Below are 18,653 nucleotides of genomic sequence, written 5' to 3'. Positions count from 1 at the left end.
GGAAAATTGGCGAAACCTTATTGTTGGTCTCCCTGCTATATGCACCCAACACCACCATAGACCAAAGTTGTTATATACATAGAGCTTGTATTCAAATTGCACATACTGGGATTTAAACAAAGTTTTCCATCGTTTTTGTCCCTGTTTTGATCTGAGTTATTGAAGACAGTCAAAGGGAGAAGCCTTATGACCTGTTGCAACTGTGTTGGTAGCCATTGCCTTGTCATGAAAAATTATGTCTGAGGTAGTTGGATGCCGAGAGTTGACAGGGATTTTCTCTAGGATAATCAGACGGTTTGTGTTTAGCGTTGGGATCGAACAGATAATGCAAAGAAGCTTGAGAAGGAGAATGATGGATTGATTATAACAAATAGAATGGAGCCGCAACAAGAGGCTGACAACATTTGTCAAGGAAACAATGTTGAAAAGATGCAGTTTGGAGGAATTGGCCAAGGTGGCTTTGCCAAAGAAGATGAAATGGTGGGATGGGATATGATGATCGTGATGGGTTTGGGTATCACTATAACCTTTCAAAGGAGATGATCCAATGCGCAATTATGGAAGCTTTTCTTGCTTGTACAATGGGATCAAAGCTGTTGAAAGGTTAGGGTATGCGGTGTTTAGTATGGTTAATATTCATTGGTGTTAGCCTATTAGGACGTATTACATGGGATGCTTCGATTTTGATAGAGTTCGTGGGTACACTGAACCCAACACTCGTACCAGGAAACCAGAGCTGTAATCCACTTGAAATGTGAAAAGTAGGTGAAAAATTAAGGATCAAAAACTCATAATGGTAATAGTTCTTTTTCCTGATTTGTTGCCTTAATCGTGGAATCAGCACCTATTGATGCTTTGGTTGAACGAAATGTACGTCGTACCTCGGATTTAATTGATTTGAAAATGAACAACATATCACCAGCAAAACCCACAGGACAATGATTATTAACCAAGAAACCAAGAGACAGGACGGTAATATCTGTTGACAATATAAAGCTTCAAGGAGTAAATAGCGGGGGGGAAATCTCCAAGAAAATCTCTGTTGTTTACTTACTTCAATGAGAATGTCGAAATTTCCTAATTTCATACAATGAATCATCAGTTGATTTCCAGTAAATCCATTTCATCTTGTATAGAAAACAATCAAATCGTAATTTGGGTTCTTAAAATCAATCATAGTCTGTTAACTTCTTGTACAAATAATTACTTCATTTGAAAATAAAATACGAAATAGTAAAATAAAGGATCAGGAATCCACCCCCTCCCCCTATTCTTGGAGATTCTTCTCTAAAACTCCATGATTACCTGAAGGAAATCATGATCAAAGAGAATTAAATAAGCAAAAAAGAAAGAAACCTTTGGCAAAGTGGGAAGGACACCCATGAAGACCCACTGATGACCACTACCAACCCAACCCACTACTCTTCAAGGGGTCCACCAGCCTCCGCTTGGCGGCTGGGGTGGCTACCTCCTCCTTACTACCGCCGCTTAAATCATCATGCATCACAAACGCGCTGCAACCGTTAATGCAGAAAGCCGAGTAGCCCTTTACATAGACTGCTTATGGCTGTAATGGCTACTGCTAAGTATTAATTAACAATAAATATATAATAATATCGGTAGGGTTGGTATGGAATAATCTGTGGAACGAACCTGAGATAACTTTTGCTACTTTAGAACCAAAATTAATGACAACCATTTGTTCTTGGCCTTTTGATTTTCTCAACCGATAAAAACCAAATTCCACATTTCTCAACATAATTTAAATTAACAAATGGTTCATTTGAGTGAGGTATTATTTATACTTCATTTAGTTAATTTTTTTTAATTTTTTTCTTTACTTTTTGTAAAATAATGAATAAAAAGGAAAAGGAAAAAAAAGTAGAAAATGATTAGAGGTAATATCTAAAAAAATCTTTAAATTATTTAAATTTTTTTTAAAAAAATCCTTATTATCTTATTATATTTAATCAAGTTTTTATATTTTATTTAAGATCAAAAATGGGTTTAAGATTTTGTATGAGAGTGGCTAAAGAGTAATTATATAAGATCATAAATCGAGTCATGGATTAGGTCAATGATTCAATTTGGAGTAAAAAAAGTAATTAGTTTTAAAATAAAATTAAATTATAACATAAAATTTTATTAACAATTTGAATATAAATTTTCAGATTTATCAATATAAATAGACATAACGCAACAAGAAAAATTAACATTAAATGGACATTCACAATTAATGTGTCAAGAACAAGAAAATCAACATTGTCTTGTCAAGATCCTTTCTAAAAGTAAGAATCAATTTTTGAATTAATCATGATACCTTCACTTTATACTTATTTAATTTGAAAAAATGAAAGATAACATTATTAAAATTTTCTAAGTATTTTTATCACATTCTTTAGTTTTTTATGTTAATGTATGAATACATGATATATTACATAAGTGATCAAATCGAAGCAACAAATTGTAAGAAAAATTAAAGTAAAAAAATTTGCTCGAAGTGTTCAAATTGAATCAACATATTGTAAGAAGAAAAAATTCTCTCATCCATGAACAGTACCCACCACATCTAGCCCCAACAAAGGCAACCCCACATATTCCCCTTGCCACCCACAGCCCCACCAACCTAGCTTCTCCCTCCATTAACTGCACCAAGCCACCCTTTTCACCCCTCAGCCCCACATCTGAATCGGCCATAGAATCACACCAACAGCCAAACCTTCCATTACCCACCAAGACAATAAAAACCACAGCCAACATTACAAGAAAAACCCATAAATCTAGACTGGCGTTCATCCCTACACTCGATCTTCATCACCAATTTGAGCAGAAGAGTGATCAGGTATAGATACTTGATTTTAGTTAATATCTATTCTCTAAAGAATTATATTATAACATAATATTGTATAGAGAAAAACTTAAATAAGTGAAGTGCTACTTCATGCAAAATAACTAGAATAAGTAAAGCACTATTCCATATGGAACAACTAATACAAGTAGAACGGCTACTTTGGATAAAATAACCACTTCACTTGGGTGATAGTGAAAGTAACTCGGAATAAGCGGCAGGATTCATAGGTTACTTTTATTTTGGGATGTTCCGAAGAATTTGGCTTGGTGGCTTAGATATGAAGGTAGTTAAGAGGTCTTTCTCTTAACTTTTTCCTGAAGTACAAGTGTTTCACTCTTTTATCTTGTTCTCGTATACCTATTCATGTACAACCATTACTCACATTAATATTCTTCATAATAATGTTATTTATTAGGCGCAATAAAACCTATTTTTGAGTAACTGTTACTTTTAGCACTATATATAGAGCCTCACAATTCATTTAGAGGACTCTTCTCTCCCCTTCTAGCTTGAAAGCTTCTCTCTCTAAATTTTCTCCCTAAATAACTTCTACTCTTTAATTCTCTTCTTATTGTCTCTCACCTACCACAACATTCAATACTTCAGGAACTACACCAATCTTTCTCTCTACCACTTTTAACATATCTTTTACTTGTTTGCAACACTTCTTTTTCTTGTTTGCAACACTTCTTTTTCTTATTACAAGAACTCCCTTTACATCAGGCAAGGGTTGAAAGAAGTCTTTGAAGCCTATGGCAAGGTTAGGGATATTTTTATCTCCAACAAACAGAATCATAACATAGCTACTACCTTTACATTCATTCGATACAAGGAAGTCAATGAAATGGACAAAGCAATCACCCATGATAGCGGTCGAAGGCTGGACGGCTTCTTCATTATTGTCAAAAAAGCTGACTATTGATGGGACGAGAGAAGAAAAGGCTCTCAACCCAACTTCACCAATCAGCCAAGAAAGCAACAAAAGGACATATACACTAAACAAACATCTATCAGCCGCCATCAATGGCCAAGCTCCTTTAGAGACGAGAGAACATATTTGCAAGCCCTCCAAAACAACATGCAATCAAAATCACTACCACAACAACCCAGCTTCAACATTGATATCTGTCAAAAAGAATTTAAAATGGCTTGATTGCAACACTGTAGGAACACTCCTCAGTTATGTGCATCATCAAATCCTTCAGGAAATCTTTGAAGAGGAAGGATATTAGTGCACAGTAAAGCCGATGGGAGGAAAAAACGTTATTCTCACTTTCTGTTTCATGGAAGACATGAAAGCTTGTACAGAGGAGTACAGAGCTTGGCTTAAACTCTGGTTTGAATCTATTATCCCCTGGAAGAACGCTTCCCCCCTACAAGCAAGCTTGTGTGGCTTAATGTTGATGGCATACAAATCAACCTATGGCTAGCAACTCTTTTCACAAAAATTGGAGAATTATGAGGTTCATATATCTCAACAGATGAGGATACTCACTTCAGGCGTAGGTACGATGTGGCTATTTTGCCTTGGAGATAATGATCGCTAACAAGTCAGCTGAATAATAAAAATTTCATTAAACAGTTTGCTTTAATTAGTGTCCTGAATATAGCATCATAGGATCAAAAAATCCAAGTTAACAAAACAGTTTCTCCAACTGTTTAGTTTTTACAACACCAAATTTTGTGGCTTTCCCTGGGGTTAAACTGTCCAACCTGTTGCTCTTAGGTAGTTGTTGCTTTCAAGCCAGGGCGGATCAATCTTCCAAGTGCCATTGAAAGTGAGACTGGCTTTGATGGATTAGTTGCAATCAAAATCTGATCCTTTTGGCCTTGACTAGTAACAAGAACCCAACTCTTTAATCCTCAATCATAAAACAAGTGTGGCCCCAATTCTGCTTTTTGGTCTTGCCCACCGTCCGATCACTTGCCTTGGATTGATGAATTCCATTCCAACCCTTTCTGCGGAATGGACTTAGAACTGTGCGCGCGCACACGAGGGTGCCAGTGTTGAATAGAAATGGGCACTTCCAATGGCGTTGGTGTTAATGGCGTTGCCATTTTGCAGGAAACAGGTTTCCCTTGTCCATTTTAGTTTAAAAGCAGTAGCCTTTCAAGTTTCAATCATTCCAAAAGAAGAAATGAGGATTTCCCACTAGTTATTGAGCAATTTTGGCACGGAGTATCATTTTTAAATTGTACCACAAAAGTTCAATAAATGGTGGCCTGCATAGGACTCCCCTGCTCAAACTTCTCCATTTTGCATTGAGTGATAGGGAAAGTTACAAGTTCAAATGGTGACACATGGCCCCCCATTTAGTTGAACAGTAGAGAACAAAAGAAACTGCGTAGGAGCAAAGGTAATTAACAACAACAATTTAGGCTTGATATGAACATGAACATGAACCTTTTTTAACCCTAAAGATTAGTTTTCCTTGCTTTTCTGAGCTGTCCACGAGTAGTGTGATACCAGATCAATTCTACTGAACTAGTAATCGGTCGAGAAGGGCTTATATGACTTGAGATCAAGAACAACCCCTGCGATAGAACCGGCAGCTGCGGCTATAGTGATAATAAGGCAAGCAATGCTGAGGATTTGGAGGCAGAGCCATCTTGTGCTCCACTTTGGTATCTTCTTCTTTGAAATGTACATCTCAACTGGGAAGTAAACTGTGAGGGGCCAGAATCCAAGAGCCCCAAGGAGTCCGACAATATCATTAAAGAAGGGAAGAAGCATAGAGATCAAAGTTGTTGAGATCACAAATAGTGTCCTCCAAACCAATCGGAAGAGGTTGAGATTGTAGGCGCGGAAGCCTGGGATAGAGATCTTGATATCTTTGGTGATGAACTCACTATCTGGGAACTTTTCTGCTGCTTTTTTCTCAATGAAGGCAAAAAGGGGTTGGCAGTAAACTTGGTACGCACCGACGAGGTGAATTACAATGGCAGCATTAGCAATGTCAAGAAGCCAGAATGGGTTATAGAATCCAAAACCAGTGAGAAGGTTTCCAGGGGACAAGTCTCCAAAAGCAGCATAGCCCATGCAACCACACAACATGTAGAAGAGGGTTGTCACTGCAACACTTATCAAAGATGCCTTTTTCATTGTCTTGGATTCTGATGGTGGAGCCTTGAGTGTGTCCTGTAAAAATATCATATTGTTAAGTACAAGTTCTATGGTTCTATCAAGTTAACAAGTCATTTTGTGTTAGATTAACTAGACTGACAGAAAGAAATTAAATACCTGAATTTCAATGAGGATGAGGGAGTAAGAATAGGCAAAAGCTATGTCTCCAAGTGCCTGGAAGCTCCTCCATATCTTTTGGGTTTGAGTAACGGTTCCAACACTTATTCCGGTCAGGCTTCCCCTAACTTTTCCAGTTTCTGATAAATTAACCAAACAAAAACACCTTAAATCAGTTTCTTATACCAAATTTATTTTCCAAAAATTATCTCAAGATTAAAACGCATTTGAAGTTTCTGAGAAAGCTGTTATTACCTGCTACTTTAGCAATTCCAAGACCGAGTCCAATTGTTGAGTAAGTGAAGGACATGACAGCAGCAACAATGGAGAGCCACCATAATTGATCAAAGCCAGGAATTTGAGAGAAAATGATTTCAACAATACCAAAAGCAATCATATAAGGGTTGCTATTCAAGTGGCATGGATTTTTGCCACCGCTGGCATGGAAGCAATTAGACCTTTTGATAGCCCTGTTATATCAAAACCAGAAAAAAAATCTGTTAGCTCAAACAAATCCATAAACAACTAAACAAGAAAGCAAATGTCATTGGATTCTTCTATAAAATAAAAATCTGAAGTTGGAAACTCACATCATGCTGATTGATGATGCAATTGTGTATCCAATGGCAACTCCAAAAAGGTTCAAGTATTGAACCCACCCGCATATCTTGACTTTAAACCCACCTGCAAACACAAAAAAGAACAAAGGCATTAACTTTTAAGAGTTTTAGAAGAACCCCATTTGCTAATGCAATTGAAAGGTTAATTTAATTTACCAAGATTCGATCGGACAGCATCCATGTAAGTGTAATTTCTCTTGCCATTGATAGGGTCACCAGAGCGGTAACAGGCAGCAAGAAGAGTAGAGGTGTAGTAAGTTACGAAAGAGAACAAAAACATCACGGCTGGACCAGCAACCCATCCAAGCTGAGCAGTGGCCCAAGCCAGGGATAGGACACCAGAACCAATCACAGCTGTAATAATATGAGCACTTGCGGTCCATACAGTTCCTGGCAAAGGAAAAACAGTAATGCACAGTGTTTAGTGAATACTCTACTTGTTTTCTTTTTCCTCCCTCTTTTGAACTTTATCAAAAGTAGAATGAATTTACTTTTTTCAACAAAAGCAACAGAGAAGCAAAAGAATCTTGTCAAAAAATTCCTGGAACTTACCAGTTCGCTTGAGACGACCATCTTCATCAAAGCATTTGGAGCCGCCTTGAGGAAGCACATCAATGGAGAGGTCAAAAACTTGGTTGTGTTGAAGGTGGTTCTTTCCAGCACCGTTCTCTGCCATCTTTTGTTGAAGAAAGAAATCAACAAAATAATAAGCGGGTTTTTCCTTTCTGATAAACGAAAAGCTTCTACTAGTATTGTTGCCTTGTAAAATCTACTCTCAAAGTTTGTGCGCACTGTCTAGCCAAAAATTTATCATAACACAGAAGCAGAATTTAAGAGAGTTAAGGCTGGTGGGTCTCTGACTTCTGATGTATCAAGGTTTAGTTCGGCTGTATGTCTAGCAGTGCCTGCCGTTACTAACACTGAGATTTTCACACCTCCCAATTGTCACAAAAACCCAAATAGATTTAGTGCTTCAAAAAAGACAACAGGGCAGTTTTTTTTTCTTCTCCCGGGGAAGTGTCTTTCAAGAGATGGATAGCTATGAAAGAAGAGTAGGCAGTAGAATTGAATTTGGGGTGCAGAATGAGGAACTGGGGTGGAGTGTATATATAACTGCCGGGGGTTGGAAGAAAGGTGCAGAAAGTAGCACGTGGTCCAAAAGACATAAGGCTACGCGTTTTATGTCAAACGCCCTCCCCACCATACCTTGGCCCCGAGCCACTCACATGGCATAAGCATAGCCGATCTGTCTCTCTTTTCGTGTTTATGAAATTCAGGAAATATCGCAAATCCTTCCAACCAATCTGGGGCTACCCCACCAGATGGTATAGCACTTTTTGCCTACGAGCTACAACGCTCCTTGTAAAATTTCAACAGTCAGACATAACTGCACTTTCTTGTTTCTTGTAGCAGTCCATAATCCAATACAGAAAGTCTCTGACTCAGTGTTTTAGGTCGGGTCGCTTCATATTTAAACATGTAGCAGTTGTACTTTTGTACAAACTAGTAATTATACTTCCAAGACTCCTGTCGCTAACCAGCTTTTTGCTCTGCTAATTAGTACCATAGTAGGATATAAAAGAAAAAATCTTCGGGCAAGCTTAATTAACTATATATTCTTACTAGCAAATGGTTGTAAATTTCTCACCCACCCTTCTTCTTTCCTGTCTCTTCTCCATTATCAATCTCTTTATCTAGAAAAGATGACGATATTTTACCATAAATGCTGTTTGTTTGTATTGTTTGTTGGGTAAAAGTTTTTTTTTTTTGGAACAAGTTTGTTGTTTGTTGGGTAAAGTCGAGAATCAATTGTTTTCGAAACCTTGTTTATGTACAAAACATACTTGGAGTATTTAATAAACAAATTAGAAACCTGAATAAGTTGGAGTGCAAAAATTTTTGGAAGAGTATATGTTGATTTGATTGTTTCTAAGCAGCAAGCATGAATCTGAGTTGCAGCGGAGGTTTTTCTTCTCCACAAGAATAAAGTGTCTTTATTACACCTACCAATGCCCTTAACGGGAGATGCACATGCAAGCTATTTTAATAAATTATAGATATAAATACAAACATTTAGTTTATTTGTTGGTGTTTACTTTTTTAAAAAAAAAATATGATTCGTATCCTCTATTTTTCATTTTTAAAAAAAAATTAAAATATAAATTCTTTAATTAGAGTTACATGCATGCACAAAGAAATTAATCCTTTATTTAATGAACAAAATAACATGATAACTAAACTTTTATATTACTCAAAAAAGAAAATGGTAGCATTCATACCTTCATTTTTGTCCCTCAGAGACCCTCTCCTCTATGGGTTTGATGTAACAAGAAGTGTTGTCACAAGAAATAGAAGAGGGGGGAAATTGTACTAAGTTTTTGTTGTGCATGTCTGTGATGAAATTTGGGTTGTTTATATAGTGGAAGGGGAGTGCTTGCGCTTGTAAAAATAATAATTTAATCTATCTCTTTAAAGGACCACCTCTGATTCAAAATGCTCTCGGTTATTGCTTCCCCTCCATCCTTATTGAAGGGGAATAAGGTTCCTTCATTATTCATTTATTCATGATCCCAAAAAATTGAATGGAGTATATAAGTAATTGCATTGAAATATATTTGTATTAATGACAGTCAAATGCTTTCCTTATGATAATCTTAACATGGCTCGACCACTCACATATATCCTCTCAGCCAACAACCAAAAAAGAAAAGAAGAAAAAAATACTGCCATTCGTGGGTGGACAATCAGTATCTAATTCCTGTCTTTAGTTCCCAATGAATGAGGAAGAAAGAAAGGGTTTTAACCCTTAGGGAGAGAGGGTATCTTTGAATTCATTTTCTTTCTTTTTCCCCTTCTTGGGAAAATAGGACACTCTCTCCTTGATATTTACCCCCAGTCATTTTTATGTAATTAGATTCTCTTTAGCAAGATGCCCCCTTTGTGGTTTTGAATGGATGTGCCGACATTTTATGAACCTTACCCCATATAGTCACGTACACACCCTACCATTCCTATAAAATTTTGTCAGTTAATTAATTAGCAATAAAACTTTAATTATTAGTTTTAACAAGGATTGAAATTTTGATTTCACCAAGGATTCAAAATTGAGAAAGCAAAAAGACTTGTTAAAAAGGGAAATGCCATGGATGCAAATTTTACAATAGAATAGTCACTCGTGTGAAAATGCTATTTTCCCTCTCAACTTTGACCCAAACTGATGAAACTTTCTTATTTGCACATTGATTGATTCACTAATAAATTGGTAAAATTTACATTGAATTTATGAATTAAATTGTGTAAAGTCAAGTGATGGACAAATAAGAGGAACAAAAGTGTCTTTTATTAATATCTATCATGTATTTAGAAAATTTTCAGTAGTCTCACTAAATTTTAAATGGGTTTGTAATTGTAGATGCTAATCACTATTTATTAATTTATCTATAAAGGAACACCTATTAATTAGATTTTATAGGCCAAAAGTTAATTAATTAGTTGAATGTAGACAATTCGTTTTGTCGAAACAAGTGGCAAATATCAATCGCCCACACGTTGAGAATCGTTTGCCCGATCATGGGGATTCCATTATTACGAATCCATTAACCCTTTTTTAGTGCGTGATTACTGTGTAATTGAAGTTTCAATCCATAATTTATTCCAAAAGAAATCTTGTCATTTTAATTTGAAAAAAAAAAGGTTCAATTTGTTCACTTGTTGAATGTGATGTGACCTTCCACATGTACCCATAGAACCACTTTCCAGCTGTTGCCATGGTAGAGATGGATCAATAGAAGTATCTCAGCACAAGCATTAGAGATTGATATGTAGCTAGGGTGCCAGCTTTGACTGCTCCACTAAGTGGTGAAATTCAATCGAAAATGTTTGATTACGACTCGAAGATAATTTAGAGAGACGGTTCTTCAAGATCATTTCCAAGTTTCGACATTTATTTGCTACCTTCAAGAATCTTCAACTCTTGATATATAGAATTAGATACAATTCTCATCAAGCACTTTTGCTACCTCAACATCATGGAGCTGCTAAGTGAATTAAGTGGCTCTGGTTTTGACAATTCAGAAATACTAGTTGGTCGTGTTTAGTACGAGAGAAAGTGAAAGCATATTTCTTATTATGTGTATAATTAAATTATATTATAGTGTTTGTTTTACAATAAATCACTGTAATGTAAAATTATAATGCAATCAGATTGCATTACACTCTGCAATGTTATTAAAAATATTTTTTTTCTTCAACTTTGTTAAAATATTTTGTAATGAATTTTCTTTTTTAGTATCGATCAAATAGATTATTTTTTTATTTATCAAAAAATTGATACATAATCAGATCACGCTAAATTTGGATAGACCGCAAACCAGCATCCGAGTAAGGGACTATCTAAACACTTTACAAAACAAAACAAAGTCAAAGAAAATCATTTAGCACTGAAATCATAATTAAATCACACCCAAAACATAAAACTAGCAACACCAATAATTCTGTTTGGCTTTTCTTCATAGGTGGCATTTGTTGCTTAGGTTCTTACAGTTGTTTTAATTTTACTGGGTACCTCGGCTTACATCATACTTTTTTTTTCATATATATCCATATCTATTTGTGATTAATTTTAAAAAATTTCATTTCGTGACTTCAATGGTATAAATTAAAGCTTAATGATTAAATGAAAATGGACATAAGGTTATTGATTAACAGTGTAATTTATTCTAAAAAACTTGCCTCCTACTACTCTATATGCTGTAATTAATTGGACCTAAAAACAATATTAAAAAATACAGCAGACCTTTTGAGAATTTGTATTTTTATAAAACCTTGTTATATGGTGTAACAATTAATTAATCTAAATTTGACTTAATTAATATTAGCCTTTGATATAGTTCAATTATTTCGTTCAAAGTTCAACTCCTCTTTCTTTCTTTCCAAATGGAAAAACACTAAAATATGGTAAGAGAGCAATTATTGAAGCTCAATATGAACATGTATAGCCACATGATTGGTGACTTCAACACCATGTGTTCTACGATTTCATATATGCCAAAAAATTAAACAAGAGCTAGCCTCATACACAGAAATATCTTATTAATTTCTAGATGAAAACAAATGTGATAGAGATGTTTCTTTATTCTATATTCTCCCTAATCTTTCCAAGAAATGAAGCTTGGAAAGTCTCAACTCTGCAAGCAATGGAATCCCTCTTGTTATCCCTAGAAAAAGCTAATGTTGTTTGATTTTCAAGACCATTTTTTGCAGGTGATGTAGGCACCTAAGTAGTTAGGCCAAACTAAAAAACTATTTATGGTTTAATGAAAGTAATTGATGAATTATTGCAATTCTATGCAAAGTTAGATGGTGCATCATTCCCCAAAGGTATAAAGACCTGAGTAAAAAAAGACAAAATTAAACAATAACCATGTAATTAGATGGATTTGAAATTTCAAACTCAAAATTAAATGGATGGTGAAACTTAATTTGGATTTTCAATTATTGAGCAGGCATTATCCCTTTAGCTGAAATAGGAAATGAACTCATAATCAAAGCTCAAGACAATGCATTAAGCTTATAATTATACTTTAGTTTAATTCTCAATTTCAAAGATATATATAATTTAGCTACCTAATTATGATAATGACATAGAATAATTTTCTTTCAAAACCCTAGCTAATGTTGGAACTATTTTTATGTACTTTCAAATTAGGTATATTTCATTTTCTTTCAACATTATGAAACTGGATATAATGAGAATGACATGGAATAATTAGCAAAGTTATTTCAAACTTCATCCTTTTAACTTGTAAGCAAAACCCATCAAATTGGAAGAAGATGAAAAGAAGCAAAACTCCCAATTTCAACATCGGATTCTTTCAAAGATGGTCAATAATTATGATGCTGATAAAATGTCGAATAACTTTATGAGAAGGAGAGAGGGCGACTAGTACAATATTTACTTGAGTTAAGATTTGTTTCATTTTTTTTTCAAAAGAGAGTGAGAAAAATATTTAAATCATATATAAACGGTCAAATTATACAATTAATCTTTATTCTCTATTAAAAAAATATAAATTTAATCTTTATATAACAATTTATATAAATTGAATCTTTATACTACAAATCAATTGCTGGTAATAACTATGATTATTTTCGTTTACTTCTCTACTACGATAATTACAATACAAGGATTCAATTTACAATTAAATTATTTTTGCTTACTTCTATTCTATTGTAATTTTTTTACGATAAGAAATTAATAAAAACTAAATTTATATATTTTTTATAAAGTACATAAACTAATTACATAATTTAACCTATATAAATCAACTTGAAAATGCACTAGTCAAAAATGTGTTTTAGGTAGAGCTGAAATTGTTGAATATTTGGCTATTATTTTTTTCTTAAAGGCGAAGCATGGCTTGTCTATCTCTGCGGAAAGCACAATTAGAATAATTGAAGTGCTTGTCCCACACTTCTTGAAGGCCCTTGAAAAGCACCAACGAGTTGATCTTAATTAAGTCCAAATGAGGGGATCAAAAAGACTTTGAGGCTATCCTTGTCATGGAAACAAAATGCTCATTTTGATTGCTATATGACTTCTTTAGAATCTTTGGGATGACTCTTTTCTCATCGAATTTTTTTTTCCAAGTTTTGTCAAAGATGGTTTGGTGTGTGGTTACTTGGGTCTATAAGTGACAAGGCAGAAAATATTTTCCTTAGTTAAGCAGACAATTTAAGCTTAAGATTGCTATAATATTCTTGATATACAAAACTGAGTAAATCAGCATCCAAACTTATATATCCAAACATTTAATTCAATAGTAAATACATACTTATACATATTCAAAATTCTTTTTTATTATACAGTGAATAGTACTCAGTTAAGATGCTTCCCTAGCATCTTTGTAGTACTGAATAGTACTCAGTTAAAGTGCCCTTTGTAGAACTCTTCAAATCCTTCTCCAATCCATTATATTTTTGGATAGACTAGTTTTATGAGTTCCCTTTTTGTCAGGCATTGCCCAATTATGCAATATACGAGGAGTAGTTTCCTCAAGGATAAGAACAAGAAAAGATTAATTTTGGGTTTTAAATCTTGAAAAACATAACCATCTTTTCATTCAAATTCATAACCTCTCCTTCACAAAATTCGGATTGAAAACCTTCTACTAATTATTACAAGTCTCACATGCTAATCAAATATCCAAGTGTTTTCTTTATTATATTCATTTGAATGACACATGTTTTCACATGTCTCCAATGTAGTGGCCATCCCACTTCTTCCAATTATAGCAAGGTCATGTCGCCTTCAATTGGTTTGGGGAAGAGATTTACAAAATCAATCCTCGAAAATTTACAAAAAAAAATGGTGTTGGTCCTAATCCATTTAACTTTCATTACGGCACTTGACTTTTACATATATACCAATCAAAAAGAGTAAAATCTCATAAGCAATTTTCTTGTTTCCTCTCTCCCCCACATTTCCACTATAATTGTTATTTTTTTTTTCAAATTTGTTTCAAGTTGCAACTAGCAGTTGAGAATTTATGGATGGTAAATGCCCCCATTTCATATCCTCTGGCTACTGTTTATCACATGTTTTAGGGAATATATAGTACGTATATGGCAACCATTCATTCTTGCTCTTAGCTAAAGTCTATGTATTGCATTCAAAGGTTATTGAAGCGTTTAAAGAGATTTTTTTTTTAATTTAATTATACAAATTATCTAGTTAGAATTTTATTATAATATTTCTCACTAGTTAGACTGTAATATCTAATTAGAGTTATTCTATAAAGTAATATAATCAATTATGAGACTTGTAGAAAGTTTGAATTGGATCCAATACACAAGATTTCCCCCAAATTTACAATATGAAGATCATGTATATCTTCTGAATTATAAAATTAAGAAATAAGTTCAGGATCGATACCCAGCTGAAGAGAATTCAATAATTTCTTATAGTACTTTACAGCTTTTTATAATAGTCTACTTCATATAAAAGAAGAATAATGCATGCGCATGTCCACTTGTGTTGTTTTACCTGTCTTTAAAATGTGTCAAAATTCTTCCAATTCAGTGCATTTTAACATCCTTGGAAACATGTTCTCCAACAACATTTTTGCCACATCTCGTCGTTTTAATATTGGATTTCATTGTCAAGTGCTGTGTTATTTTGCCTTTTCGCCCTTTTTTTATTATTATTTTTGGATTTTCTGGCTGGGGAGGAACCAAAGGATAAGAGTCGATTTATGCCAATAATTAATATTAGAGGATAAGGATGACTTTATTTCGTACATATCCACTGGTTGATTGCAAAAATGAATAAAGGTGAGACTTATATTCTTATTTATTCCCAAAAAAAAAAACTTATATTCTTATTATTTTTCTTTTTGTAATGAATCTTTAAGTTTTAGTCAATTGACTCAATTTTAACATGAAAAGTACGTGTTCTTACTAAAAAAGAACATGACGTCGGGACTTTGTGAAGACACTAAATGCGTTGAGGTTAAAAACCTCACTAAAGTACTAAAGTGAACACCAATTTTGACCAAACTCCCACTTTGGTTAGGCAAATCAAAGATATTAAAATATCTTATTTTTAAAAAAAATCTAGAGAAAATAAACACTCTTACTTATTAAATAAAATATTTTTTATTAATTCTCAACTTGAATATGCTTAACAATTAATCCAAAAAAGCTTTATATAACTAGTCCTAAAGAAGAGAGTCTTCTTCCTTTTTCTATATGAGATTAAACTTTTTTAAAATACAAGTAAAGTAAAAGATAACTTAACTTAATCTAACTTAATCATATACTCTGTATCAGAATATACGTTCTTTAATCATGAATAGTGAAATTCATATTATTAGATTATTTGTTTTTTGTATTTTATCAAAATCTAGTTAAATTAATTCGGTTTTAATAAAGGGATAATATTATAGTCCATGATATGATTTTTTTAAGGTAAATGTTTCATTGATTAAAGGAGAAATCTAATAAAGTGGGTTAGACTCATGAGTTTAAAAACGTAAAAAACCTTAAAAATCTTATGAGTAGGATTAAGGATGAACTATATAAAGGTAAGGTTAAGTTGGAAATATTAAGATTCTCATCTATTGGAGAGTTAGAAGGGTTAACTGAAAATGAGGAAGAAGTTTTTTTTTTTTATATATATAGTGGAAAAAATAAAACTCAATACATCATTTTAGACTAAGAAATACTCATACTATCTGTAAGTAAAATTGCACTAATACTAGGTGGTGGAGAATCCATAATATGTAATTCCAAGAAAAGATTCTCGTGGTGAGTAGTCATCCAATCCGCACATTGATTTGCTTTAATACATTGAATTTCAGCAATTAATTCAGTCAATATTATTTTTAAATTCATACTATGATAAACTCTAGATTTTAATAAATTAATTATACATAAAATTTAACACATACATGTAAAATGATTATTAAATATGCATTCTAAAATATATAATTTTACCCATTAAAGTTTGTTGAATGAGGAGAAGAAAAATTGCTTGGAATGATATTTTTAATTGTTGTCTTTAATTTCTTAACATGTCTAAATACAACTTTTCTTTTTTATCTAAAAATTCTAATAATCTTTAATGAACAACCCTAAACATCATGAAGAATTCAAAGTGTGAAAGGAACAACTAGTCATTTCTCTTGACAATTAAATAATGTTACATATTTAAAGTTCAAACTATGAGAGAAAAGAAAAAGGATGCATGTATCTCATTTTCAAGGCTTCATGGCAGGGAGACACCAACCCACAAGAAAGGCTTAAAGAAACCAAAAGAGACGAAAAGAGTTTGAATTTTTTGTTTTTCAAATCATAAAATATAAAGCTACCCTATGTCTAATTATAACAACTTTCTTTTTCTTGGACATACATTGATTTAATAACCTCAAATTCAGTCAAAATCTACACGAATTAATTTCTTTTTTTTTTCTTATCCCTAAATTAAATATTAGTATAAATAACAAAATCAGCACAAACAAATTTGGCATATGTCAGACTTAATTAGAGATACGAAATTTTCCTTCTGGAAGAAAGGAAGACAAAACAAAAGAAAAAGAAGAGGACACGTGGGAAACCCATATATATATATATATATATATATATATATATATATGTATATATCCTTTAATTTATCTTGTTTGTGACTTGTGAGTGCAATAATTTGAGGAAGTAATTGTCATGTATAGTCGTTTGCATTGGAGAAGAATAATGGAGAGCACCAACCCTACTTCAGAAGGGACCCATTTACAAGATATTAGTATTTCGTTGTATCAAATGAAGACTTTGAAAACCCCTTTTTCTAAAACTTTGCTGCTTTTCGTAGGCTTAATACATCATGTTGACAATCGGGACCTTAGCTTTCTAATATTGATTATTATTATATAAAATTTTTAATCACATCGGCGCTTAAGTGATTATTTAATTTTAATTAATAATAATTATTGAACCTGTTAATTATAAAATTTTATTTAGTTCAACACAGTTAAAGAAATTTTAAAATATTATACTTTTTGTAAATTTATGCAACCGACACCTGAAGCGAAAAACATATTATAAATAGAAGCACACACCCTCCCTCCACCCACCAGAAACAAGAATATAACACATTTTTCAGAGCTAAAAACGCCCTTAAATTTTTCTATTTTTATTAGCCTAGAAAACCTCTTTAGATTAAAGTGGAATAATGGAGAAAAACGCCGCCATAAATTAACAATGGTTTTGATTAATCTCGATGTAATCGTAATCTACACCTTAATTAAACGAAGAGCATAAATGTCAAAGTAAGAATCCAACAGTGAGAAACTCTAAACAACTTAAAAGGCCCCAAAAGCTAATACCAAATCTGGTTGCGAATGGAAGAAAATGTCAGGAAATCAGCTATTGGGTATTTTTGTTTGGTGGGGAACTAAAGATGGAAGGTATAAAAATGACAGTCACCCAAGTTGGAGAAGAGCTTTAAGCTAAGTTTTTTCATACCACCACAAGTAGTCCAAAAAGGAAGAATATTTCAGTTTTAAGTATTCCGATTTAGAATTCCATCCGCGTATATTTTAGTGCATAAAATTAAGTATTTGATTATTATTTTTGAATAAATAGAGATTTTGTTTTTAATTTACCGACAACAAATAATGTGAGCATAATATGTTTATATGCGACGACACGGGAATTGATATTCAACATTGAAATTTATTTAACTATGAAAATAATTCAAAGTTTGTAAAGTGTTGGGGATGACGACAACACGTGGGAATGGCATCGGTTTTTGTACATTTCCGTGTACTCTATATGACAGTTGAACAACTCCAATTAGATCCACTTATTTTTTTCAATGTCAAACTTTAGTCATTCTTGTGTATGACCGGCCAACGCAATTAACACCTTTTGGTTTCAATCGTGGAGTTTCTTTTGTACGTGTTTTGTTTGTATATCACCTTCGCTTCTACGTGACTCTGTTATGCTTAAATTTGACAACAACTCTTATTTGGATTTCAATTCGAGAATTATTAATAATTTTTTTGAAAAAAAATTGAATTTTTTTAAATATATTTATAATTATAATCATTGTTAAATTTTTAAAACAAGTCTTAACATATATAAAATTAATTTATGATAAGTGAAGAGATATTTATTATATTTATATGTTAAAGATACTCTTAATTTAAGAGACGTGTATTTCTTCTTATGCGTAAATATCATGAATTTATAGCATGATATGAATTATGTTTAGATATTATATTAAAATTTTAAGATAAAAATTTAACTTAAAATTGATTAATAATAAATAAAGAGTTCAAGACAACCTCCAATTTATCCAATTTTTTTTCTCACATTTCAAGTTAAAAGTAATTTTGAAAACAAAATTATAATTAATGAAAATCAAAATTCAATTTAGATTTTTTTT

General features: G+C 32.8%; 1 protein-coding gene across 1 annotated transcript; it reads right to left on the bottom strand.

Moving 5' to 3' along the window:
* On the bottom strand, positions 5,059-9,099 carry LOC18592400 (amino acid permease 3). The gene is made up of 7 exons (XM_007019106.2): positions 8,992-9,099; positions 7,265-7,388; positions 6,869-7,102; positions 6,683-6,776; positions 6,348-6,562; positions 6,093-6,232; positions 5,059-5,990 (listed from the first exon to the last, which is right to left on the bottom strand). Exons 1-7 carry the CDS (start codon positions 8,995-8,997, stop codon positions 5,337-5,339), a joined length of 1,467 nt encoding a protein of 488 aa, XP_007019168.1. The 5' UTR covers positions 8,998-9,099; the 3' UTR covers positions 5,059-5,336.

The sequence above is a fragment of the Theobroma cacao genome, chromosome 8, assembly GCF_000208745.1.
Source record: "Theobroma cacao cultivar B97-61/B2 chromosome 8, Criollo_cocoa_genome_V2, whole genome shotgun sequence".
In the NCBI taxonomy this organism is placed as follows: domain Eukaryota; kingdom Viridiplantae; phylum Streptophyta; class Magnoliopsida; order Malvales; family Malvaceae; genus Theobroma; species Theobroma cacao.
This window is presented reverse-complemented; position numbering and strand designations above follow the sequence as displayed.